The sequence below is a fragment of the Triticum dicoccoides genome, chromosome 5A (assembly GCF_002162155.2).
Source record: "Triticum dicoccoides isolate Atlit2015 ecotype Zavitan chromosome 5A, WEW_v2.0, whole genome shotgun sequence".
In the NCBI taxonomy this organism is placed as follows: domain Eukaryota; kingdom Viridiplantae; phylum Streptophyta; class Magnoliopsida; order Poales; family Poaceae; genus Triticum; species Triticum dicoccoides.
In genome coordinates, this window is record NC_041388.1 from 428,402,802 (window position 1) to 428,430,538 (window position 27,737).

The following is a 27,737-nucleotide window of genomic DNA, read 5'->3' on the forward strand; positions in this document are numbered from 1 at the left end:
GCCACAAAAATGCTGACGCGTGGATGCCTATTGGTCCCGGTTGATGCCACCAACCGGGACCAAAGGGTCTCCTGCCTGGGCTCTGCGCACTGCCCACGTGGAGGCCCATCAGTCCCGGTTTTGGATTGAACCGGGACTAAAGATACAGGGCATTAGTACCGACACTTTAGTCCCGGTTCAGGAACCGGGACTAAAGGCCCTTACGAACCGGGACTATAGGCCCTTTTTCTACCAGTGCACCCCTTACGCGGCGGCCGCCAAGGATCAAATGCGCGAGGCCGCAAGCGGATCCAGCGGGTTGCGACGTTCAGACGGCCTGCCGGGAACAAGATCGCTGGCTTGTTGCTTCTGATCTAGTGCTTAGGCTCTGCAGCTTCTTCTCACTTCTGATCTGATTGCTCCAGGACTCGTTTTGTTCTTCTGCCACAAAGCTCCTTCCACCTATGATATGTGTATCAAGCAGTCGATCGCACCAGTTCACCAATCAGCTCTATTTGCTTCACTGACCGGATCTCCTAGGTATACTATTAATCACTAATTCACTAACCATTGTCACTACATGTATGTTGGCAATTAGATTAATTTAGCTCAACAGATTTTGTAATTGTTGTGTTTCAGCACTGCCTGATATTATATCATGAAAGTCACGATTTGGTAATGAGCAAGAAAAAGAAAAATAGGCTTATGGATGAGTTACTCCCTCCTTCCATATACTCCCTTCGTTTTTATTTAGTCCGCATATTAGCTTTGGTCAAAGTCAAGCTTTATAAGTTTTGACTAAGTTTATAAACAAAAATATTAATATATACAATAAAAAAATCAATACCAATAGATTCATTATTAAAGGTACTTTCACATCATATAAATTTGTTATGGCAAATGTTTATATATTTTTCTATAAACTTGGTCAAACTTTGCAAAGTTTGACTTCGGTCAAACCTAATATGCAGACTAAATAAAAACAGAAGGAGTATATAGGGCCTAATGTATTTTTTGAGATTGCCTTTGACTATTGACAAGATTAATAATATATAAGATGTATAATGGGAAAATTATATCATTGGAAGCTCCTCACACGTACGAATTTGACGGTATGCTTTGCGCCTATTAAAAGTTTCAAACGTCCTCTTTTTTGAAATTGAAAGAGAGTCCTATAAAAAAGGTCTAACTTTCAAACTATGTCTTTTTTCATTCATTCTCCTCTAGGGATCCCTTCGAAAGAATTGACCGAGGAGCCATATGAGGTGAAAATCTCATGTACGGTTCTGTAAAGGGACATTAAGGGTGACTTATTTGTCTGACTTTTCCACTATGAGAAATAAAAAGGAATATCGAGAATTCGCGTGGCTGAAGCTGAAGCAACTACTTTCGGAAGATAAAAATCAGTTGCTAAATGAATTCCAATTTGTTGAACATTATTTATGAGACCCTGTTCTACTATTTGGTTTGATCTTGTAGTTCAAAGAATTCCATACCACGACGTAACTTGCATGTTATATATTAGCGCTCTAACATGTGGTCAAAATTAGGAGTATTTAACAAAAAACTACCACATTAGGGGTTGCCGTCCCACTGAACTACCACATTCAAAAAAGTGACTGATAACTACCAAAATTTTCTAATTTATGACTAAAAACTACCACTTTCAGAAAATGACCAATTTAGATGATTTAAACACGTTTATGACATACATGACCCACACGTCAGGGCTGACGTGGCGACGGAGTCAACTCCGTTTATTTTGGCCGTTAGGTTGACCGTTATTACATGTGGGGCCCACATGTCAGCATCTATCTTCTTCTTCGTCCCCCCCTCTCTCTCTGGCATTTCCACGAACATCTTGTGTGCACCCGTGATTGAGCTCCGAACTCCTCCATGGCGACGTCTAGGCGCAGCACCTTCATGGCGCTGGTCGGGGACTGGAGACGGCGGCGCAACCACGGCGGGCGAAACCGCCTCGGCCGTGCCAGCGAACACGGCCTCCTTGAACAGCTCGGCCGCGGCCATGAGCGTGCACTGCGCTGCGCTAGCTTGCATGCTAGCCGTAGCCTAGCATGCAGCCGTCGCCCTCGCGTACACTGCTGGCTTGCATGCGTGCCGCCCGCGGCCTTGCGTGCGTACGCAGCCGCCGCTGTGTGCTGTCCGGCTAGCCACCGCTGCCCTGAGCGTGTGCGGAGCCGTGCGTGCAGCGCCTGCCGCCGCGAGCGTGCGTGCGCAGCCGCCGCCGCCACCGCGTGCTGGCCGGCTGGCCGCCGCCGCCGCGAGTGTGTGTGCAGCCGCTGTTGCCGCGAGCGTGTGCGCTGCCGTGCGTGCAGCTCGGGCTCTCCGGATCCAAACGGGCTCGAGGCAGGGGGAGAGGCGAGCACCGGCAGTGAAGTGCTGCGGAGGTGGCTGGCGGGTGCATATGAGGTGTTTGAAGAAATGCTAAAGAGAGAGAGGAGGTGAAAGATGAAGAAGATTGATGCTGACGTGTGGGCCCCACTCGTAGTAACGGTCAAAATAAACGGAGTTGACTTTGCCGCCACGTCAGCCCTAACGTGTGGGCCTCGTATGTCATAAACGTGTTTAAATCGTCTAAACTGGCCATTTTCTGAAAGTGATAGTTTTTAGTCACAAAATTAGAAATTTTTGGTAGTTATCAGTCATTTTTTTGAATCCGGTAGTTCAGTGGGACGGCAACCCGTAATGTGGTAGTTTTTTATCAAATACTCTCAAAATTAGTCTTGAAAAACGCATTAGGCCCTATATAGATGAAAAGAGAGAGTAATATAATTACAGAGAGGAACTATGGATAATTTTTTTCAAGAGTAATATAGGGGCACTGCGATGAGTTGGCGGAAATTCCCGTGGACGAACCAACTACTGATGTTAAGAATCAAGTAAGTGTTTATGATTCTATTTGTTGTTTGAATATTACGTTCTAAATTGATGTGTATTATAATAGTACACTAGACCATTGATGACGCGCGTTGCCGCGCCCGTCCATTTTCGCGATAAGATAGTATGAATTTCCATAAATATATTGTTTGAACATGGAATTTAAATCTTCAAGCTATGTATATGTACAACATATTGCAAGGGATACGCATATTTATTCATGAACATAAAGATTCAATTAATGCTAAGCTCTATAAACATTGTAGAATTACACCTTAAATAGCAATAAAGCAGTCTTGAAGGAGGTTTTCTTTTCTAACAACGTGGAGGGCGAGAAGCTGTTACTAAATTCCAATATAATGTTCACAACCCTTTAAATGACCTAGAAAAACTAAAATTGCAAAAGAACTCAGCTTGTTTGTGAGTTCAAGCATGAATCATCAATACATTACACATGTTTAACGCTGAAAAAATATCCATCCAATCAAACACAAATGTATTTGAAGTCACACCATATCTTCCATGAAAATTTGAAAAAAAAATCAACAGAACAACCTCTTTATTTAATGGGATCCAAGTACTTTGCTTTGGAATAGAGTTTGGATGATACCATCTGAATCATTATGGGGTTCATCTATAGTAGGGGAGCAAATGAGCTTCTAAAATCAAAATTCTAAAACAGATATTGGTAGAATCAAGTGGCTAAGTACTACCAACCATTGCAATTTGCTTAGAAATCCATGAGAAAATATCACAACTTGGTTTAGGGAAAATTAGTACATAATGGTGTAGTCCATCTAAAAAACCGATCCAAGAACTAATTACAAATTAGAACACCACAAGGATGGATTGAACAACAGAGTTCATTGTAACAGTTGGATAGTGCAGGTAGCACTCACAGTTTACTAATTTTTGACGGCTGTTTACTCAAGTGATCAAGAGCTCATACGCTGCTCTGTGACATCAGATCACCATAGATTCCATAGCCTCTGTAAGCTTCACGGTCCTGTCATTCACCTGAAATAACATGGGAAGTTATTTATGTTTTAATAATGTTACTAACCAAGAGATGGTTAACAATTAAGTTTTGAATTTGGAGACCCACTGCCTCCTCCCACAAATTAAAAGGACATACGGGCATGTCCATCTTTTCTCAAGCCAACCTGTTCCATCAAGTGTTTGTCTGCCTGCAATTTTCATTCGTTGTAGCAAGGATCCGCAGGGGAGGCCCACACCCATGTATGTAATGTAGTACTCGGTCACTCTGAAGAGCTGAAGTCAGTCCAATCCAAAGCCCGTATAAGGGTAGCTATGCCAACATCAGTGAAGTGCTACCATTTGAACAGATCGGCGCGCCACCATTTTGATCTGTTATGATCAGAAGTATTTAATCTCTTTGTACATAACGTTTAATTTTCTTGATACCTGCAGAAGAATACCAATAAACTCAAGGATCGTACATCATGTACAAAGTTGCCAATATCAATAGTTAGTACTGCTATATCATCTGCTTTATTCTTTCCCTTGTTTTGCATGATGGGCTTATACTTCGGATGAAGAATGTCAATTATGAAGATCACTTACTGCGGACAACAAATCAGAATTAAGAAAAACTCAAAGCGAGGCTCGCGCCAATGCACAAAGATGTTATGATGACAGAACAAGGACCGATATGTGAGTATCTATAATGAAAATACCTTCAAAGAGAATACTCTAATCCTCATTGTGTTGCAACGACATCAGAAAAGCTGTGAAAGAGACTTGGCATCGTCTATGTGCATCAAGCATCATCACCTTCTTGATTCCTCTGTTGCAGCGGCCTCGACTCCAGAGATTTTTTTCCTCTGCAAGGAGAGTCTGCAACAGAGGTTTGTGGTCACGAGCCCTCCCAAATCCGCCTAGCCCCCATGGCGTTCCATAGATCAAATCTGAGAGGAAGCAAAAGAAAAATTGGACATGCGCCTCGTGTACCTTCTTTCCGCGCGTTCGTCTCCCGAAGTGGGAACGGCGGCAAGGATGGGATGCGGGCGGCGCAAGGCAGTGCTGGAAAGGGGGATGTGTTAGAAGCAACGATGATGACAAACTGTCTGTTCTTTCTCACTCCCTATCTTGCCGAGTCATGAGCAGTCCATTGGTGAGGGAAGCCACCATGAAATCCTAATCCGTCGTCACCCGTCACTGAGAAGAGAAGATTGCTGTTGTGTGGAGCGTGGAGAAGAAGAGATGATGTGCTCTAGGGTACGAATTAGTAGGGTCATCAAGGTAAGTGCTGAAATTTGAGATGGGCTCTAGGCCCATATAGCAATTTATGAAAAATCTTTAAGGATCCATGTGGGTTATATGGCACTAGTGTAGTGGGAAGTTTAGTCCCTTCCTGCTAGTGGAAGGAGAGTTAGAGTGGTTTATAAGGGTTTCTCTTCTACATGCTATTGGAGCTTGAGAAGAGAAGAGGCCCTCGCGCACTACTCCTCCGCCGCCCGCCTCGCCACGCCACGCCTCGTCACGACGTACTGCGGGTTGCGGGATTGAGCCGAGCCGAGAGAGCCCACGTCTCTCCACGCGGCTGCATCTATATAAGTGTGCGGTGTCTCCTAACCCTAGCCGCCACGAACAGATCACATCTGCTCCACGCGCACGCCCACCATCGTTCCCTTGCTGCTGCTGCCGCCGGTGACTCCATCCCGTCCGCCGCGTACATGGTCGACGGGAAAGCAGGTCTCTGAAACCACGCCCTTTTGGTTCCTGTAGGGGTGAGGGACGAATAGGTTTTTGGGCAGCGATTACGCGACTGCTCGCTTCCGATCGTCTACTTCCTCTACGTCCGCGTCGCCTTCATCATCACCATGTCCACCGACGCCGAACGTGCCGACGCCGAGAAAGCTGAAGCCGACAAGAAGGCCGCCGAGGACGCCGCTGCTGCCACCAAAGCCGCGGCCTCTGCATGGCCTACTGGAGGGTATAACTCGTTTATCCCGCTCCTACTATTTTCTGTTTTAGCCATGCTAGCGTTATACATATATCTTTCTGCAATTAGCGTAGTATGTGCTAGCTTGACCGAATATCAGTATGTGTTTATTTGTGTCAATGCCGTGCTAGTGATTTGCTCGTGGATTAATTTAATCGAGAAATTGCTTATTTACTCAACAATCCAAAAACCTATTATGTGTAGGAATTTTTCGGCAAGTGGCTTTGCCGCTGCACTGAAACCGGATAAGTTTACCGGTACATACTTTAAGCGTTGGCAGACTAAGACCACGTTATGGCTCACGGCTATGAACGTGTTCTGGGTCACCGGTGTCTCCACGGGAACGATTGCTCCTGAACAGGAGAAGGCGTTCAAGGAGGCTACCGTTGTGTTTCTCAGAGCAGTTCTTAGCGTGATCGGAGATAAATTGGTCGATGCATATTTACATGTGCATGTCGCCAAGGACTTGTGGGAGGCGCTCGAATCTAAATTCGGGGCCGCCGATGCAGGGAGCGAGATGTATATTATAGAGCAGTTCCACGATTACAAGATGGTTGAAAACCGTCTTGTATTGGAGCAGGCTCATGAGATAATATGCATCGTTAAGGAGCTTGAACTTCTTAAGTGCAAGTTACCGGGCAAGTTTGCCGCGGGCTGCATAATCGCTAAGCTCCCTAATTCCGGAGGAACTTTGCCACCACTCTGAAACATCAGAGGCGTGAATTCTATGTGGAGGATGTCATTGGCCATCTGAGTGTTGAGCAGAATTCGAGGGCAAAAGACTCGCATGGAAAAGGGACCGAAGGGACTTCTGTCGCCAACATGGTGAACCAGAGGAACCATAACTCCTACAAGCCCAAGGGAAACAACAGTGTCCAACAGAATACCGACTTCAAGAAGAAGGGTAAGAAGACCTTCAAGAAGAACAAGAAGGATGAGGGTTGCTTTACTTGTGGTTCGGTTGAACATTGGGCCAACAAGTGCCCAAACAAGTACAAGAAGCCAGGACAGGACTCCAAGTCTGTCAACATGATTGTGGGCAACAAGGAGAATGGTGCATTTGGGTACGGTAATTTATTTACTATTTTTCAGTGTTTCAACCCAACGATTGGTGGGTGGACACGGGTGTAGGTGTTCATGTGTGTGCTGACATTTCATTGTTCACTTCTTACCAGGCCACAGGTCACGGGTCCATATTGATGGGGAATGGCGCGAGTGCTTCTGTTCATGGTGTTGGCACGGTCGATCTGAAGTTTACTTCGGGAAGGATCGTGCAGCTGAAGAACGTGCAGCATGTCCCCCCATCAAGAAGAACCTCGTTAGTGGATCCCTTCTATGCAGAGAAGGGTTTAAGTTGGTTTTCGAGTCTAATAAATTAGTTGTTACGAAATATGGACTCTTTGTTGGAAAAGGTTATGAGAGCGGAGGGATGTTCCGCCTTTCCCTCGTAGATTTTTGTAATAAAGTCGTGAACCATATTCATTCGAATGTTAATGAATCTGAAGTTTGGCATTCACGTCTTTGTCACATTAGTTTTGGTGTTATGACGCGGCTAGCCAAGTTGGATTTAATCCTGAGTTTCACCTTAGCCAAAGGTTCTAAGTGCCTTTCATGTGTGCAAGCTAAGCAACCTTGCAAGCTTCACAAGGCCGCGGAGGAGAGACACTTGGCACTGTTAGAACTCATACATTCTGATCTTTGTGAGATGAATGGTGTGTTGACTAAAGGTGGAAAGAAATACTTTATGACATTGATAGATGACTCCACTAGATATTGCTATGTGTATCTGTTAAACACTAAAGATGAGGCTCTACACTACTTTAAAATCTATAAGGCAGAAGTTCAGAAACAACTTGAAAACAAAATTAAACGAGTCCGGTCAGATCGTGGTGGAGAGTACTTCTCGAGTGAGTTTGATTCTTTCTGTGCGGAACATGGCATTATTCATGAGAGGACGCCTCCCTATTCACCCCAATCAAACGGGGTTGCCGAGCGGAAAAACCGTACTCTAACTGATTTGGTTAACGCCATGTTAGATACATCGGGTTTATCCAAGGCATGGTGGGGGGAGGCTATATTGACGGCATGTCATGTCCTGAATAAAGTTCCGACAAAGGATAATGAGATCACTCCCTATGAGAAATGGGCAAAGAGAAGGACAACACTCTCGTACTTGCGTACTTGGGGCTGTTTGGCGAAAGTCAATGTGCCGATCCCCAAAAAGCGTAAGCTTGAACCAAGGACTATGGACTGCATTAATTTGGGTTACACTAAGAACAGTGTTGGCTATAGGTTTCTAGTAGTGAAATCTGAGGTACCTGACCAGAAGGTCGGTACAATTATGGAGTCTAAGGATGCTACATTCTTTGAGGATATTTTTCCTATGAGAGATATGCAAAGCACTTCTAGACAGGAATCTGAGGAGACCCCTGAACCTGCCATTTCTATGGAATATTATGAACAAACACATTATGAAAATCCTGAGGAGGATGACAAGGAAACCCTTGGTAGGGGCAAGAGATAAAGGACTACAAAGACCTTTGGTGATGATTTCTTCGTGTACCTCATGGATGATACTCCCACTTCTATTTCAGAAGCGTATGCCTCTCCAGAAGCTGACTACTGGAAGGATGCGGTCTGTAGCGAGATGGATTCCATCATGGCTAACGGGACATGAGAGATCACTGATCGTCCCTATGGTTGCAAACCACTGGGGTGTAAGTGGGTGTTCAAAAAGAAACTTAGGCCCGATGGTACTATTGAAAAGTATAAGGCTAGGCTTGTGGCCAAGGGCTATGACCAGCAAGAAGAGGAAGATTTCTTTGATACTTATTCACCTGTGGCTAGACTGACCACCATTCGAGTATTACTCTCGTTGGCGGCCTCGCACGGTCTTCTCGTCCATCAGATGGATGTTAAGACGGCTTTTCTAAATGGAGAGCTAAAGGAGGAAATCTACATGCAACAGCCTGATGGCTTTGTGATAGATGGTCAGGAAAGAAAGGTGTGTAGGTTGATAAAATCTTTATATGGCCTGAAACAAGCACCTAAGCAATGGCATGATAAGTTTAATACAACTCTGACATCTGTTGGTTTCATTGTTAATGAGGCTGACAAATGTGTATACTATCGCCATGGTGGGGGCGAAGGAGTTATACTGTGCTTGTATGTTGATGACATACTGATATTTGGAACAAACCTCAAAGTCATTGAGGAGGTCAAATTGTTTCTATCTCAGAACTTTGAGATGAAAGACCTTGGTGTGGCTGATGTTATCTTGAACATCAAGCTACTGAGAAATTCTGAGGGTGGTATTACACTTTTGCAATCCCACTATGTTGAGAAGATTTTGAGCCGTTTGGATATTCGGACTGCAAACCTTCTGCAACACCATATGATCCTAGCGTGCGGATTCGAAAATTCGAAGGCACGGCGGTAGATCAATTGAGATATTCTCAAGTGGTTGGTTCACTGATGTACCTAGCATGTGCTACTCGTCCTGACATCTCATTTGCTGTGTGCAAACTGAGCCGGTTTGTTTCCAATCCGGGAGATGTACATTGGCAAGCTGTTGAGAGAGTTATGCGCTATCTGAAAGGTACTATGAACTATGGACTTCACTATACCGGATACCCGTCGGTACTTGAAGGGTATAGTGATGCGAATTGGATCTCTGATGCTGATGAGATGAAGGCCACAACTGGGTATATGTTTACTCTTGGAGGTGGCGCTATTTCCTGGAAGTCTTGCAAGCAAACGATCTTAACGAGATCGACAATGGAAGCAGAATTAACAGCATTAGACACATCTGGTGTTGAAGCGAGATGGCTTCGAGATCTTTTGATGGACTTGCCATTGGTTGATAAACCGGTTCCGGCTATCCTTATGAACTGTGACAATCAGACTGTCATCATCAAGATGAAGAGTTCAAAGGACAACATGAAGTCTATCAAACACATAAGAATGAGATTAAAAGCTGTCAGAAAATTAAGAAACTCCGGAGTGATAGCGTTGGACTATGTCCATACGGCTAAGAATCTGGCAGATCCCTTTACGAAAGGGCTATCACGTGTTGTGATAGATAATGCATCGAGGGAGATGGGTATGAGACCCACATGAGTTGCCATGGTAGTAACCCAACCTATGCGATCGGAGATCCCGTGAATTAGGACCTGGGAAACAAGCCAGTGGTGAACTGAGGAGAGTAACTATACTAACCCACTCCGTTGGAGATGCAATACTCTCGATACTGTATGGTAGGATGACTATTGTCTTAATGTGTTCCAAAGCTTATGTAAGCAAGATGCTATCCTACAGAGCGATCTTTGGGGGAACACACCTATGTGAGCCCGACTGCTGGTCACAATCTATGAGATTGGGGTGATCTCTGGTAAGCTCATGAATAGGTCAGGAGTGTGACTTATATGCTCCACCCGAGGGGTCAGCCTTCGACAGCCTAGTACTAGTAAGACATGTAGTGAAACTTCTTTATGCCAAACTGACAATTCAAGGCATAGTTTATTGTTCAGTTGTGAAGGAGTGTAGCTACTTGCTCTAGGTGAAGTTCAACCTTAACAGGTCTTCACTGACACACTGGTATATCGAAACAACAATTGGAACAGAGGACACAATGGGCCCTCGAGATCTGGTGGGGGATTGCTGAAATTTGAGATGGGCTCTAGGCCCATATAGCAATTTCTGAAAAATCTCTAAGGGCCCATGTGGGTTATATGGCACTAGGTGTAGTGGGAAGTTTAGTCCCACCCCGCTAGTGGAAGGAGAGTTAGACTGGTTTATAAGGGTTTCTCTTCTACATGCTATTGGAGCTTGAGAAGAGAAGAGGCCCTCGCGCACTCCTCCTCCGCCGCCCGACTCGCCACGCCACGCCTCGTCACAACGCGCCGCGGGTTGCGGGATTGAGCCGAGCCGAGCTCACACCTACGCGCTTATTTTTGCCAGTCACTAACGGAGAGTTCTCTGACAGTTGGGCCACGATCTGAGACATCGGATCGTGGGCTGTCACGGACTCAGACATGGGTCGAGCCCACGTCTCTCCACGCGGCTGTGTCTATATAAGTGTGCGGTGTCTCCTAACCCTAGCCGCCACGAACAGATCACATCTGCTCCACGCGCACGCCCACCGTCGTTCCCTTGCTGCTGCTGCCGCCGGTGACTCCATCCCGTCCGCCGCGTACACGGTCGACGGAAGAGCAGGTCTCCGAAACCACGCCCTTCTGGTTCCTGTACGGGGTGAGGGGCGAATAGGTTTTTGGGTAACGATTACGCGACTGCTCGCTTCCGATCGTCTACTTCCTCTACGTCCGCGTCGCCTTCATCATCACCACATCCACCGACGCCGAACATGCCGCCGCCGAGAAAGCTGAAGCCGACAAGAAGGCCGCCGAGGACACCGCTGCCGCCACCAAAGCCGCGGCCTCTGCATGGCCTACTGGAGGTATAACTCGTTTATCCCGCTCCTACTGTTTTCTGTTTTAGTCATGCTAGCGTTATACGTAGATCTTTCTGCAATTAGCGTAGTATGTTCTAGCTTCACTGAATATCAGTATGTGTTTATTTGTGTCAATGCCATGCTAGTGATTTACTCGTGGATTAATTTAATCGAGAAATTGCCTATTTACTCAACAGTAAGGAGGAGGTGGAAGGGCATCAAGTGACCCACCCGCGGCCTCCCACACTATTATTGGCCGGCAAGCGAACAGCCGGGCGGCGCTCTTCCGCTGCCATCATGCCATTAAGCGAATCATTAAGGACAACAAACAGCGCGGCCCTTGACGGATCGCCTGCCACTCTCATGATTCCAATGGCCAGAAAGTCGAAAGATCTGCATCGGATGGCTGAAAAACCTGGCTGCGTGAGAGGCCTCAGAATGTGCACAGTTATAATGTATCTAAATACTTAACAATCTCAACCTTTGATATTGATATAAACGAACATATATATGAGGGGCGATGAGGTGCCCATATTAGTTTTTGCCCCTGGCCCCTGAAATCTCAGGACCGGCCCTGTGCGGCGCCAATGTCGGTCAGGGTGGCGCCGCTCGGCCTTGCCGCCATAGCAATGCCCCCCTGGTTTACATCCAAGGTGTCACCGCTGGTTGGGAAAACCTTCTTGCCTAGACAAGTCTCTGTTTTCTGTTTGACGAGGTGGCTTGCTGATTCTAACTTATGAAGATATATTAACTGATGGTAGTTGTCCCCATAAGAGCGAGGTGGGATTATTACCTAAAACATGTGCTAGCTGAGTTGGTAGCTATGGCATTTTAAACTGTACCGCACAGTCACGAGATCAATTCCCCACTATGTTGTACAATTTTTGGCTGATTCGTCAGCTGTTGGGCCCATAAAATAAAGCAGGCCTAGCAACTACGTGGCGGCCCATTAGGGGGTGACGGCGAAATTCCCAACGGCCCAGTAGTTGGGCAATGGACGAAATTTTTATCGTAAAGAACAACCTAATTACGTAAAGAACGCAGGGAAAACAACTAAATGCATGGAGAACTATGAAAGGCTTCTTCCTTTATTATTAGGCAAAGATAAATATTTTTCTTTTTTTCTTTTTAAGGGTAATGCCAATGTAAGCATATCATTCCTTCTTAGAAAACTTTGTAATGAAATTCCACTACTATATTTATGTGGTGACGGCGAAATTCCCAACAGCCCAGTAGTTGGGCGATGGATGAAATTTTTATCGTAAAGAACAACCCAATTACGTAAAGAACGCAGGAAAAACAACTAAATGTATGGAGAACTATGAAAGGCTTCTTCCTTTATTATTAGGTAAAGATAAAAAATTATGTTTCTTTCTTTTTTAAGGGTAATACCAATGTGAACATTTCATTCCTTCTTAGAAAACTTTGTAATGAAATTCCACTACTATATTTATATGCTTATTTATGTGAAAATTATGTCCAAAACTTTTCATTATTTGTTTCTTAATTTTGCTTCTCTTTAAAGAGTAATACCAATGCCACTAATTCATTTTTTCTACGAAAACTTTGTTATTTTGATTTTGATTTAGTTTTTACTTCTTATTTAAGGGTAATACCAATGCCACTAATTGATTTCTTCTTTGGAAACTTGTTTTTGCGAAAATTCCACTATTATATGCTTATTCTTTCATATTATAAAAAGCACAATTTTCTGTGTAAATTGTGTGCAGATTTTGTCATGTTTAATTTTCTTCTTAAGTGGTAATACTATTTTCATTAATTCATTTTCTCGGAAAACTTTATAATTTTGATTTTGAGAAGTAGAGAAGCCGTGGATCAAATACCAATGTCACTAATTTATTCTTTATTTAGAAAACTTTTTTTTTGCAAAAGAATTTACTATTATATGTTTATTCTTGTATATTTTGAAAACGATTATTTCTGTATAAATTGGGTGCAAATTTTGCCATTATTTTTATTTTTATTTTTATTTCTTCTTTAAGCGTAATACTAATGCCACTAATTCATTCCTTGTTAGAGAACTTTTTTTTGCAAAATTTCCAATATTATTTGTTTATTATTGCATATAATAAAAACCACATTTTTTGTGTAATTTTTGTGCAAATTTTATCATTATTTGTTTTCATTTTGTTCATTTTCTTTTTTCTTAGAGGGTAATACCAGTGTCAATAATTCATTCTTCCTTACAAAATTTCTTTTTTTGGTTTATTACTATTTTCATTTTAGTATATTTGTATAAGGGGGAGCCGGAAGGCTAGAGAAGGTAGAAGCTTTTGAGTTCCCGTGTGCACAAGGTGGGTATGTGAACCGATTCATCGTCATGTACACGTCTGATCGAGCTGCACCTGCACATATGTGTCATTTCTTCCTTGGTTTCTCACCGTGGAGCTGAGTTTGCTCTGTTGGACACGCCGAAATAAAATGAAATAACTGACCCAAATTAGGAATTCAGTCGTCCGATCCGTAGCCACTCCCAAAAGAGTCAAACTGAGGAGAAAATCATCCAAAAATTAGCCCGGCCACGAGCTTCCGCAACGCACAGGGAATGGTGGAGCACGCGCGGACGCAGTCACCACGCACGGCGTCGTGCTCCAAGCCGGACGCCCGCGCGCGCCCTTTCCAGCGCCCGCGTCGCCATCCACGGCACGACCGGCCATGTCCCCATATGCCACCTCGGTTCTCTTCACTCCTTGCATGGACACTGGACGAGGGGATGAGGAGGGGGCCCCACGTTATCCCAGCCCGGAGCACGCGGCCGCGCCACGTCGGACACCACACATCGCCCCTCGACGCGATACGAGGCCACGAGCAGCCGCCGCGGGGGCCGGAGATCAGGGGAATCCGAGTGACGTCCGGGGAGTAACTGGAGCGGTGGAGAGCTACAGCGGCTCGATCGACATGGAGGCCAAGGCCGCCGCCGTGTCCCTGTCGGCGCCGCTGCCCCGGTGCCGCGTCGCCGGCGGCAACGGCCCGCTCGCGTGCTCTGCGTCTGCGCGCAGGTCGCGCAGGTGCGGGTATCACCATGGCGCTCCTCTTATATCGCTCGCTCGCCCCTCCTCCTCTGCTCGCTCCTTCCCCGCCGGCCGCGTCTACGCGATGGCCGCGGCCGCCACGGCGCCGGTGAAGGAGCAGGACCTCGTCTTCGTTGCCGGTGCCACGGGGAAGGTCGGCTCCCGAACCGTAAGGTACTGCTCTTCGACTCTGCTCGATCGCCGCCGGCAGTTTGCGGTTCCGTCCGCTGCTGCATGTGTAATGCATTTGGGAAATGATGCCATGCGCGTGTAGGGAGCTCATCAAGCTTGGCTTCCGCGTCCGCGCGGCCGTCCGGAGCAAGGAGAGGGCGTCGCCCCTCGTGCAGAGCGTGGAGCGGCTGGAGCTCGGCGAAGGGAGCGCCCCGGCCTCGAGGCTGGAGCTGGTCGAGTGCGACCTGGAGAAGCAGGGCGAGGCGGGCATCAAGGCGGCCATCGGCGACGCGGCGCTCGTGGTGTGCTCCATCGGCGCCAGCGAGAAGGAGATCCTCGACGTCACGGGGCCCTACCGCATCGACTACGTGGCCACCGCCAACCTCGTGCGCGCCGCGGCCAAGGCCGGCGTCGAGCACTTCGTCCTCGTCACCTCCCTCGGCACCACCAGATTCGGCTTCCCGGCCGCCCTCCTCAAGTAAAAACGCCGACAGATCAACACCACTTCTTTCTTTCGAACCAGACATCGTTTTGGCCAAGGATTAATGGAGTTTTGACATGATCGATCGAGCAGCTTGTTCTGGGGCGTTCTGTGCTGGAAGAAGATGGCGGAGGAGGCGCTGGTGGCCAGCGGCGTCCCGTACACGATCGTGCGGCCGGGGGGCATGGAGAGGCCGACGGACGCGTACAAGGAGACGCACAACCTGGTGGTGTCGCCGCGGGACACGTACGTCGGCGGCCTGGTGTCCAACCTGCAGGTCGCGGAGCTTATCGCGTGCGTGGCCAAGAACCGGAGGGCGGCGTACTGCAAGGTGGTGGAGCTAGTGGCTGAGACCACCGCGCCGCTGCTGCCCACGGAGGACCTCCTCGCCAGAGTCCCCTCCGACCCCGGCAGGGCACCGCCCCCGGCGAAGGAGTCGCCTCCCGCAGCAGCGGCGGCACCAGCACCAGTTGCAGCACCTCCAGCACCGGCACCGGCACCGGCACCGGCACCTCCAGCACCGGCACCGGCACCAGCAGCTGCTGCAGCACCTCCAGCACCGGCACCGACAGCTGAACCAGCACCAGCTGCAGCAGCAAAAGCAGAGCGGCCACTCTCGCCCTACGCGGCGTAAGTGAACCGCGGAACTGATATCCTGATGGACTCGTGGTAATGGACGATCATTTCCTCATACATTTTGTTGCATTGCAGGTACGAAGGGTTGAAGCCGCCATCGTCCCCAACACCCAGCTTTAGCAGCGGCACCACCGGTCAGGCGCTGAAGGAGTCGCCCCCTGCACCTGTACCGGCACCAGCACCAGCTGCTCCGGCTCCTCCTCCACCTCCTCCGGCCGCTCCCGCTGCTGCTGCAAAGCCGCGGCCGCTCTCACCCTACGCGGCGTAAGTGAACCAACTGATGTTACATCCTTGGCATCCGAGTGAAGAATTCGGCCTCTGATGGATCCATTAATTTCCTGACGGCGTCGCAGGTACGAGGGGCTGAAGCCACCGTCTTCCCCGACACCCAGCAGGAGCAGCAGCAAGAAACAGGATGCCGGTGATTCTCCATCGCCGCCGCCCACTGCCGCCTCTCCGGATGCAGCGACTAGCACGACCGCCGAGGCTGCAGCCGAGTCGTCGTCGCCGCTGTTGGATTCCAACCCCAACGGTGCTCCTCCCACCGCCCCCGCCACTGGTGATCCAGGGCGCCCGCTTTCACCATACGCCAGGTACTAATTTCTCCCTGTCTTCCTGCTCATCTAGCTCATGGCAATGGCATTCAAATTCACGCGTATGATCCATCCATCTCTCTGTCTGATTAATTGCAACTTTGCTAGGTACGAAGACCTGAAACCTCCAACCACGCCAACTCCATCCGCGCCCAAAGTATAGAGCGGCCGGCCGGCGGTTACTTCCATTTACCTTTTCTTTTCCTGCTCGTCGACGGCCTCTGTCCGAGTGCGAGCTCAAGGCACGTGTATATGCCAATTTTCCTTCTTCGAGAAATACAAATGTACACGACGATACAGCCGACGCCATGATGGAGCCTAAACTACCAACGGCAAGAGTAATCTCGGTTTGGGGCAACTCATTTCATTGATTGGAATAGTTGCTATAAATAGCCTTACAAACAGCTCATGTCTTGCACAAGAAGAATAGCAAGATCAGGCCGAGATCTGTTAGAGATATCAATAATATCTAAACAATAATTAGGCTATCTGTTAACACCCCGCCGCAGTCGATACGTTGGCGCTAGGCAAAACGCATAGACTGGACCGGAATGACTGAAACGACGCCGTAGGAAGTCCTTTGGTCATGATATCAGCCAGCTGCTGAGTAGTAGGCACATGAACGACCCGAAGTTCGCCAAGAGACACCTTCTCGCGCACAAAAGGAATGTCTAACTCAATATGCTTCGTTCGTCGATGATGAACTGGATTGGTAGACATGTACACCGCTGAGATATTATCACAAAAGACCACCGTGGCTTTGGAGGGAGGTGAACCGAGCTCATCGAGAAGTTGCCTCAGCCATACACAATCAGCAACGGCATTGGCAACAGCACGATACTCAGCCTCGGCGCTCGAGCGCGAGACAGTGGGTTGGCGCTTGGAAGACCAGCTCACGAGAGCACCGCCAAGATAAACACAGTAACCGGAGGTAGAGCGCCGTGTGTCCGGGCAGCCTGCCCAGTCTGCATCCGAGTAAGCGACGATGTCGAGTGGAGAGGAGCTGTGGAGCAGGAGACCGGAGCTCGTAGTGCCGCGGACGTATCGGAGAATACGTTTGATGATGGCGAGATGACCGTCACGCGGATCGTGGATGTGTAAGCAGACTTGCTGCACGGCATATGCAAGATCAGGACGCGTCATGGTCAAGTACTGAAGGGCACCGGCGAGGCTTCGGTACTCGGAGGGATCGGCAACCGGGTCACCAGCATCGGCGGCAACCTTGGGAAGGGTGTCGACAGGTGTGGTGGCGGTCTTACACTGCAACATGCCGGCGCGCTGGAGGATCTCCTCGGCGTACTGCTCCTGGCTAAGGAAGAAGCCACGAGACGTACGACGCACACGGATCCCGAGGAAGAAGTGCAAGGGCCCCAAGTCCTTCATTGCGAACTCGACCATGAGTTTGGCAATGAGATCGTGGAGCAGTGTCGGGGAAGAAGCCGTCAAGACAATGTCGTCGACATATAGCAGGAGATACGCCACGCTAGTGCCCCGCCGTAGTATGAAGAGCGAAGCGTCAGAACGAGAGGCAGTGAAGCCAATGGTGACGGCGAAAGTGGAGAAGCGCTGAAACCACACGCGCGGCGCTTGCTTCAAGCCATAGAGAGACTTGACAAGCTTGCAGACGTGATCCTTGCGATGAGCATCGACAAAACCGGCCGGCTGGTAGCAGTAGACCTGTTCGTCGAGGATGCCGTTGAGGAAGGCATTCTTCACGTCCAACTGGTGCACAAGCCAGTTACGGGAGGACGCGAAAGTGAGCACAGTGCGAATCGTTGCCGGTTTGACCGCCGGAGAAAAAGTTTCGCCATAGTCGACACCAAGACGTTGGGCAAAACCACGAACGACCCATCGTGCCTTGTACCGCTCGAGGGAGCCGTCCTCGCGGGTCTTGTGCCGGAAGACCCATTTGCCGGTGACGACGTTGGTGTGGGGAGGCCGAGGGACCAACGTCCAGGTGGTGTTCGACGAGAGGGCGTCGAATTCCTCCTGCATCGCCTGGCGCCAGTTGGGGTCGCGGAGAGCCTCCCGGACGGAGGATGGAAGGGGCGACACCGTCGTGGTGGCGACAAGGCCGTAGCGAGGGTTCGTCTTGAAGACGCCATGCCGAGCACGAGTGACCATGCGGTGGCGGGGAGGCGATGAAGCAGGCGCTGAGCTGGAAGGCGCAGCGTCGGGCGTAGCACAGACGTCTAGCGTCAGGGACGCAGAACCGCGTGCCGAAGCCGAGCCGCGAGCCGAAGAATCCGAGCCGCGGGCTGAGCCGGCGTCGGGCGTCAGAGGCGCGGAGCCGCGAGCTGAGGAGGCCGAGCCGCGAGCCGTGGATGGTGAAGAAGAGCGGCCCGAGGATGATCCGTGCGGGAGCGGACTGCATGGCCCGTTACTGTGGCATGCAGGGGGCGCCATATGATCGTCGTAAGTCGGAGGAGCGTCGTGGCTGTCACGTGATGGAGATGCCGGGGCGATGCTGAAGTCCAGGGAGCTGAAAGGAAACACTTTTTCCACAAAGGTAACATGCCGTGAGAAAATAATGCGCCGAGTCAGTGGATCATAGCAGCGATACCCTTTGCGCCCGTCCGGATAACCGAGAAAAACGCAAGGAGTAGAACGGGGTGCGAGTTTGTGAGGTGCGGTGGCAGTAAGATTGGGATAGCACAGGCAGCCAAACACGCGAAGAGACTTAAAATCGGGGGCACGACCGTGAAGAAGCTCGTAGGGAGTGGTAATGATGTTGGCTTTGCATGGGCGGCGATTGAGAAGGTATGTGGAGGTGGCGAGAGCCTTAGCCCACCATGGGTATGGCATGGATGCATGTATAAGGAGAGTGCGGACACCATCATTGATTGTACGAAGGATACGTTCGGCCTTGCCATTTTGTTGGGAGGTGTATGGGCAGGTGAGGCGAAGAAGAGTTCCATGGGCGGTAAAAAGAGCGCGGTTTGCAGTGCTGTCGAATTCTCGTCCATTGTCGGTCTGAAAAGCTTTAATGGAGGATGAGAACTGTGTGCGAACATATGCATAGAACGCCACAAGAAGAGCATGAACTTCATACTTATTACGAATAGGAAACGTCCAAGTGAAGTGGGTAAAGTCATCCAATATAACAAGATAATATTGAAGACCTGAGATGCTTAATACATGACTAGTCCATAAATCGCAATGACAAAGCTCAAAAGCAGCAGATGTTGTGGTGGTAGAGGAAGCAAAAGGGAGTCTAGTGTGTTTACCCAAACGACATGCATCGCAGTGCGTGGGTAAACTTTTATTACAACTGAATTTGAAATATTTGGATGCATTGGCCAAAGCTTCAACGCTGGGGTGTCCAAGCCGCTGATGCCACAAAGTTGCAGAGACGGTGGCGAGGAAGCATTGGGGCGTCTGCACGAAGGGATAGAGGTCGCCGGTGGAATTACATCGGTGAATAACCCGTCCCGTTGCCAAATCCTTGATAGAGAAACCAAAAGGGTCAAATTCAATGGAAACAAAATTATCGCGTATAAAAGCACGGACAGACACTAGATTTTTGATGAGTTTAGGAGAAATAAGAATGTTCAGAAGGGAGAGAGGGCGAATGGGTGTTCGAAAGTGAACGGAACCAGTACCGGTGATAGGAAGAAAGGAGCCATCACCGACAATGATATGAGAAGGAAAATTGGGAGGGCGAGGGGAGAGTGGTATACCGGAACCGGAGCCCATGTGAGAGGAAGCACCGCTATCGAGGATCCACTCGCTGCCTTGTCCTGCTTGCGCTTGGAGGGCCATCTGGTTCAGCGCGGCGATGAGGGCCGACTGATCCCACTGGGGCGGAGGGGCAGCCGGAGGAGAGGCCGGCGCAGCGTGGACGGCGAGGCCGTGGGGAGTGGCCGGGGCAGGCGGACGTGCGCCAGGAGCGGCCCCGAGGATGCCGAGACCCGCCCAGGCCTGGAACGTGCCAGCGATGGCAGGCGCAGGCGGGTGCGGAGTAGGTGAACGTGTGCCCGCGACGGGAGGGGCGAATGAAGCCGAGGCGCTGGGAGCGGCCCCCTTCTTCTTTTTCTTCTTGCCCTGACCGGGAGCGTTGGGAGGGCCGGCGTGGGGAACGCCTGCACCGTAGAAGCCCGCTGGCGTCGGGTTGAAGTAGGAAGGCGGAGCAGGGTTGGTGTAGGCCGGCAGGGGAGCGCCGGCGGCCTAAGACGCAAGGTGCGCCTGGGCGAGGAGGGCGTTGTGGGGGACGATCCGAGCACGGCGGCCGAGGCGCCGCTCTTCCAAGAGGAGGAAGTTGCGGAGCTTGATGAAGGACGGCAGGCGACCGCGCGTCACGTGCGGGACGGCGTGCTGAAGTTGCTCGTTGAGGCTGCGAAGGACGTTGTGGATGAGGTCGCGATCACGGACGCGAGAGCCAAGGTCGCCAAGCATGTCGGCCATCTCCTTCATCTTGGAGGTGTACTCGACGACAGAGAGGTCGCCTTGATTGAAGCTGTGGAACTCGTCGCGGAGGTAGATGGCGCGCGTGTTGCGATTGTCGCGGAAGACGCTGCGGATGGCGCGGCAAAGAGAGACGGCGGTGGAGTTGCGCGGCTCCATGATCGCCAGAGTGGAGGTCGTGACCGTGGCGTCGTACCACAAGACGATGGCGAAGTCGTTGAGCACCCAGTCGGAGGTGCCCTGGGCGGGGGAGCCGTCGATGTGATCCTGAAGCCCGAACTTGGAGAGGGCGGTGAGGAATTGGCGGCTCCAGATGCCGTAGTTCTCCTTCTCATAATCCAACGTGACGAGGAGGTGATCACGGATGCGGAGAGCCTGCAGCTGCGGGGTGGGAAGGGTTTGAGTTGCGACGGGGATGCCGAACTGTTCGAAGACATCATCGTCGGAGTCCGAGGAGGCGGAGGTGTAGCCGATCGAGCTCATGGCGGCGGGAGGGAAGGTGGCGGCGGAAGCTGGAGAGGATGCGATGCGATCTAGGTATCTGATACCATGGAGGAGCCTAAACTACGAACGGCAAGAGTAATCTCGGTTTGGGGCAACTCATTTCATTGATTGAAATAGTTGCTATAAATAGCCTTACAAACAGCTCATGTCTTGCACAAGAAGAATAGCAAGATCAGGCCGAGATCTGTTAGAGATATCAACAATATCTAAACAATAATTAGGCTATCTGTTAACACATGAGACATGAACTAACCGTTGGCTTGCACTAAAGAGCGAACAACTTGGAGCATCTCCACCGGCGCCCCAACAAGGCCCGCCAGGCAACTTTTTAGTCGCCGGCGCCGAAAAATCGATTCAGTCACGTCCTCAAAGGCCTTTTTTTTGCCGGCTCGGGCCGAAATTGGTGCCGGCGGATCCAGGCCGAACCCGATGCGCTGGAGGACGCTTGGGGGCGCCGGTCGAATCGTTTTTGGTGCAAAAATCGGCGGGCCCTTCTTGGCAGCGACTCGGCTGTTCTCGTCGCTTCGTCGTCCTCATCGTCTCGGTTCCTGCAGGGGAATCAATGCCAAAGTTGCACGCGCTGCCGTGCCGGTCAGCCTCCATTGATGCCTCACGGGCGGCGCAGTGAAGGCGGGGCGACGCGCGTCCCTCGCCCGCCACGCGTACACACGACGGCCAGACAGGCGCCGCCTATATAAGTCGCCCCCTCCCGCATCGGTGAGCCACACACAGACCTCGCTCTCCACCGCCGACGCCCCCGTTCCTCCCTCTCTTCTCGCCGTTTCTAGTTCACTCAATGGCCGAGCGCTACCCAGGCGATGGCGCGACGGCGAACGGGTTCGGCTGCCGCCACCTTCACGAGGACGAAGCCCGGCTTCTCTATGAGGCCGAGTACCCGGTCCCGCCGGACATGCGGGTGCCCGGAGCGTGGAGGATAAGCGCCGGCGGGGTCCCGGTGCCACCGCCGCCCACCAGGGCGGCGTGTCATGCGGAGATCGCCCGCATCCGTGCCTCTCTGTCGCAGGCGGCAAGAGAAGGGCCGAGGTACACCCCCGACAGCTCGCTGTGGGAGCCGTACTTCCGTCGTCGCCACGCCGAGCAGCTCGAGGCCACCAACGGCGTCATCCCCTCTAGGAGGCTCAACGCTGACGGGCGCCGTCGATGGTTGTCACATCCCTAGCTGCTGGTAGTGCTCTAGGCTAGCTTCATGTTTGCATCATGTTTAAATTTTGCCTAAGATTGAAATGGGGATGTTCAAACCCTAGCATTAAATCAACTCAACTAGGGTGAATTAAAATCTTTTCAATAAACCCAAAAGGTTCCTAAGAAAAGTTCATGATTTCTGGTTAAGGTGGAAACCTCTGCCAAAAATGATGATTATATTCTTAGGTCATTTTGGATTTTTGAATTAAATCATATTGTATTTGACTTTGGGCATTTAAATACTATAAATAATTTAAATGCTCAAATAAATGTTGGAAATTGATAAGGGTCACTGAAATAATTCAGTAAGTACCCATAATTATTTCCAGGATTTTATAAAATGATTTGATATTTTAAAACAAATCAAAAACAAATTGCAGAAATAGAAAAATATAAAACAGAATAGAAATAAAAAGAGAGAGAGAGACTACCTGGGCCACTTACCTGTAGCCGGCCCAGCTGGCCAGCTCCTCCCGCTGGCCCAGCCCACCGCCGCCTCCCTCCCCTGTCGCCTTCCTCCTCTGCCAGGAGGACGGGCACGCGCCCGGCGCGCGCGGCCACGCGCCCCGGCCACCTCCTCCCTGCCTGGCTGCCTCCTCCTCCCCTGGTCGCCTCCCGCGACGCCACGCAGCCCCTGGCTCCCTCTCTCACTCTCCTCGCTCTTTCCCTCCGTCCCTATCCTCCTCTGTTTCTCTCTCCCTCTCGTGCCGAGCGCAGCCGTCGCCTCCGACGCTGTTCGCCGCGGCCACCGGCCACCCCTCGCCTCGCCGATGCCTCCAGAAGAACCGTCGCACTTTCTTCTTCGTCTCCACCAACTCACGTGACGCCGGGAGCCCTGCATCGCCGCCCACGTCACCGTTCCCCTCCTCGGCCACCGGAACTCGCCGCCGTTCGATTCACCGCCGACAGGACGTCCCCGAGCCCACTTAGCGTCTCGTCCGACTCCCCGTGAGTTCCTCTTCTCTTCCCCTCAATCCCCGCACCTGACTTCGTCCCCTAGCCCCCTTCTTCCACCACGGCCGAAGCTCGCCGCCGCCATGCCTCATCGCCATCGTGGCCAGAGCCACTGGAGCTCCCACCTGAGTGCACCATCGTGCTCAGACCGTCTCCACAAGCTCGTAGCACGCCCCAGCTCGCCTTCCCGTGCCCCCTAGCTCTCGCTCGCGTCTCGCCCGAACTCCGGCCGCCGTCGCGAGCTCCGTTCCGACGAGCTCCGTCGACCCCACGACCTCCCACTCGGTCCTCTGGATGCGCGGGAGCAAGGGCCATCCCCTGGTGCCCTCAGCGCGCCAAACTGACGCCTCTAGCGCAAGTCCGGCGTGCCCCGCCGTGTTCTGTGGTCACCGGCGACTCATCGCCGGCGCATCTGACGTGGCGTCGTCATTAGCGCTAATGACCCCACTAACTAACCCCCTAGGCCACTGACAGTGGGCCCCACCCCTGGTCAAACCCCAGTCAGCGCTGGGTTTGACCGGGATTAGCTCCTGTGTCACTGACGTGTGGCCCCCACACGTCAGGTTTGACCTGGACCAGCCCGTTGACCCTGCTGACGTCACTGTGACGTGGGGCTGACGCAATAAACCATTTTCTGGATTTTTTATAATTCAGGAAATTCCAGAAAATTATATAAACTTCTATAAATCATAGAAAATTAACCGTAACTCCAAATTAAATAATTTATATATGAAAAATTCAAGGAATCCATCTGTACCATTTTCATGCATGTTATAACAACTTATAGCTGCTGTTTAGCACAAATCATATAAAGGGCATTTAAATATCCACATATGGAGTTTGAATTTGAATCTTGGATTCAAACCAACTCCATTTAATCTGGTTTTAGTTGCATTAGCCCAACACACATTCATTTTGCCATGTCATGATCATGCATTATATTGTGCATTGCATTGATTGTGTTCCCTTCTGTGTTGCCGGTATTTGTCCCCTCTCGATAGACGTGACACCGATGATGTGATCGTTGACACTGATGAAGACTCAATGTTATCTTCAGAAGTGCCAGGCAAGCAAAACCCCCTTGTTCATTCCGATACAATCCTACTCTCTCGCTCCTGCTCTCTTTTACTGCATTAGGACAACACCGATTCATCTGTTACTTGCTGCGGTAGCTGAACCCCTTTATCCTCTGCATGACCTGTCATTCCACAGTAAATAGATGAAACCCACTAGCATGAGTAGGAGTTGTTTGAGCCCTGATGTGCCTACTCATTCATGTTTGTTTGTCATGCCTGCTATTGCTTAGAGTTGAGTCAGGTCTGATTCATCGGGGATGAATCAGAGGCGTGTGAACCTGTCCTACTGTGTGTGAGCTAAGTGTGTGAACACGATTTGGTAAAGGTAGCGGTGAGAGGCCATGTAGGAGTACATGGTGGGTTGTCTCATTGCAGCCGTCCTTAGGAACTGAGTTCTGTGTTTGTGATCCATGATTCAGCTACTACCACGCATTGGGCCCGAAACCAATGGACCCTCTCGGCTTCTTGATCACCCTTGTCCTCTGTCCAGGAGTTGCAAGTAGTTTCTGGTGTTTGTAGTATGCTGGAGGCCGTGGACAGCGCTGACCGTAGGGGTGGGCTGTGATGCGGTAGGCACGTGGCACGGTGTACCGGGCGCCCGTTTGGTGTCTCGGGAACCCTGTTCACATCGTTTGGGGCTGTGAGCGAAACTCCGGCCGGATCTCCTCATGGATGGAACCCGAATAGGCGATAAACCTGGACTAGAGACTTAGGTGATTAGGTAGGTCGTGGCCGACACCCACGTTGGGCTTCCGCTTGAAGGTTGCCGAGTACATGTCGTGTAAACGGCGGTAAGTGGTGAGAGCGTGTGTGAAGAAGTACACCCCTGCAGGGTTAACATCATCTATTCGAATAGCCGTGTCCACGGAAAAGGACCTCTGGGTTGCTTATATCAGTTCATAGACAAGTGAAAGTGGATACTCTAAAATACGCAAGATAAGCGTGAGTGCTATGGATGGCGTTCTCGTAGGGAGACGGGAGCGGATCCATAGTGGTGTATTGATATGGTGAATATGTGGACTCATGTGCGCCACCTCAAAAGAGTCGCTTGCAGTCGTAGTTTAGGATAGCCACCGAGTCAAAGCTGGCTTGCTGCAGTTAAACCCCACCACCCCTTTGTTGATAATGATGCATATGTAGTTAGTTCTGATGTAAGTCTTGCTGGGTACATTTGTACTCACGTTTGCCTATTTTATGTTTTTGCAGAGAGACTTCAGTCTCACTAGTAGTTCCGCTTGGACTTCGACGTTTAGCTTGTTACCTCAGCTACGATCTTGTGCCCTCGGCAGTATCTGGTAGATAGTCAGGCTTCTCAGCCTTTTTCATTTATAGTTGTCTGTACTCAGACATGATAGCTTCCGCTTGTGCTTGATTTGTATGCTCTGAATGTTGGGTCATGAGACCCATGTTTGTAATATCTCGCTCCTCGGAGCCTATTGAATAGATTACTTGAGTCATAGAGTCATGTTGTGATGCCATGTTGTATTTGCACATATCGAGCATATTGTGTGTATGTTATTGAAATGCTTGGTATGTGTGGGATCTGACCATCTAGTTGTTTATCTTTAGTAGCCTCTCTTACGGGGAAATGTCTCCTAGTGTTTCCACCGAGCCATGGTAGCTTGCTACTACTCCGGAACACTTAGGCTGGCCGGCATGTGTCCTTCTTCGTTCCTGTGTCTGTCCCTTCGGGGAAATGTCACGCGGTGAATACCGGAGTCCTGTTAGCCCGCTACAGCCCGGTTTACCGGAGTCCTGCTAGCCCAGTGCTACAGCCCGGACCCACTTGCTGATGACCGACACGTTCGAAGCTGGGTCATGGATGCCTGTCCCTGTAAGTCTGTGCCACTTTGGGTTTACGACTAGTCATGTCAGCCCGGGCTCTTTATCATATGGATGCTAGCGACACTATCATATACGTGAGCCAAAAGGCGCAAACGGTCCCGGGCAAAGGTAAGGCGACACCCGTGGGGATACCGTGCGTGAGGCCGCAAGGTGATATGAGGTGTTACCGGCTAGATCGATGTGACATCGAGTCGGGGTCCTGACAGCGTTGGTATCAGAGCTTGACTGCCTGTAGGATTACCAAGCCAAACTGGTCGAAGTTGAGTCTAGAAATTCTTTAGTTATATAAGGGAATTGATTGTGGGATGGAACGTAAGGCTCTTTTTACTCCTTATACCTCATGCCCTTCTGATCTGAGTCATCTTATCTTTCCTGCGGGGATTAAGAACTAGGCTATCTCTTCTTTCTATTAGGATCACGTGTTACTAATCCGTAGACTTATACGATTGTTGATTCAAGCCTCAGTTCAGTTCCTACTATCTTCTGTATGTTAACTGTTGATCTCGAAACCTTGATATTGTGCTTCTGAGTGGTTATGCCACCATTTTTGTGATTGTCTCAAATCTTTTTGAGCAATTATAGCCGTTATGCTGTCCGAGTCATCCCAGGTTTCTAAATAGTCCGATGCATTTGCAAATCCCTTCCTTCTGTTTCCGATGTTCCCATGGGCCAGATTAACCACACTAATCGGTGTGTTGAGGTAATTATTGCCTCGACATATATGTTGGAATTATTATTATGACCCTAAGTGCTTAGGGGATCATCTAGTGGTCTAGCCATGATTTGTGTCCTAGTGTGAAGATTCTGGCCTTTATTCTCGGAAGCATCCCGTGATGCTACTTAGTAGTAGGTATTCTACTCCTGGGTTCTGAACCTGAGATTCACTCTACCTACTTCATGTTGATAGTAATTGCTAGTGCCTTTAGGATATTAGTAACCTTTGCGATAGTCCTTGAAGTCCGTGGTATCTTCTTCTTCCAAATACCATGAACTACTTATGGCAGATGTTTATTGGATCAAAAAAAAATCACAATTAGAGTACTCTTGAGGAGTTCTCCATTCATAAATCGTGACTCTGCCAGTTCTACCTTTCTGCATGGGTTATCCGGAAGAAATATGTTGAACTTGGTTCGACATACTAATCTATGCATCCACAACTCAGAAAGTTATATGTTCCTTTGAGTTGTTCTCTTTAGTTGCATTCTGACCCTCGTCTATCAATTGATAGTCAAGAGTATGCGTGCGTTCGTTCATCGATGCCTATGACTCTTGTGGTCTGTCAAGCCATTCTATTCCGGAATGACTAGGAGAAACAAACTCCAGTACCTCTTCCATATCTGGGATTGGGTCAAAGTAGTTGTATTCCGCAGATCAAATGCCAATCCAGCTTTTGGTTCTGCTCTACCTTGGAGTATTACATATTTTATATCGAGATTGTTATAGGAATTGCACACCATCCTATGAACTCTTGGTACAGTGATACTTCTTGCCATCATTAGTCATTCCTCGGCCCTCGTGTTGATGCAACCGGAATACCAACAAATGAA

At 49.9% G+C, this 27,737-nt stretch overlaps 1 protein-coding gene and 1 long non-coding RNA gene across 2 annotated transcripts; one reads left to right on the forward strand and one right to left on the reverse strand.

The window, feature by feature from the left end:
- Positions 1-3,644: 3,644 nt before the first annotated feature.
- Positions 3,645-5,048, reverse strand: LOC119297538. Its single transcript, XR_005145674.1, has 4 exons — positions 4,849-5,048; positions 4,575-4,734; positions 4,041-4,302; positions 3,645-3,894 (listed from the first exon to the last, which is right to left on the reverse strand). It is a non-coding gene; the product is annotated as an uncharacterized LOC119297538 (long non-coding RNA).
- Positions 5,049-13,952: 8,904 nt separating this feature from the next.
- Positions 13,953-16,608, forward strand: LOC119302077 (protein TIC 62, chloroplastic-like). The gene is made up of 6 exons (XM_037579096.1): positions 13,953-14,497; positions 14,598-14,972; positions 15,069-15,605; positions 15,687-15,875; positions 15,965-16,204; positions 16,313-16,608. The coding sequence occupies exons 1-6, from the start codon at positions 13,968-13,970 to the stop codon at positions 16,365-16,367; spliced, it is 1,926 nt and encodes a 641-aa protein (XP_037434993.1). The 5' UTR covers positions 13,953-13,967; the 3' UTR covers positions 16,368-16,608.
- The last annotated feature ends 11,129 nt before the right edge of the window (positions 16,609-27,737 follow it).

Coding starts and splice junctions, on each gene's coding strand:
- LOC119302077 (XM_037579096.1), top strand. CDS start 13,968: ATGTCCCCATATGCCACCTCGGTTCTCTTCACTCCTTGCATGGACACT. Junction 14,498..14,597: donor GTCGGCTCCCGAACCGTAAG/GTACTGCTCTTC, acceptor ATGCGCGTGTAG/GGAGCTCATCAAGCTTGGCT. Junction 14,973..15,068: donor TTCCCGGCCGCCCTCCTCAA/GTAAAAACGCCG, acceptor TCGATCGAGCAG/CTTGTTCTGGGGCGTTCTGT.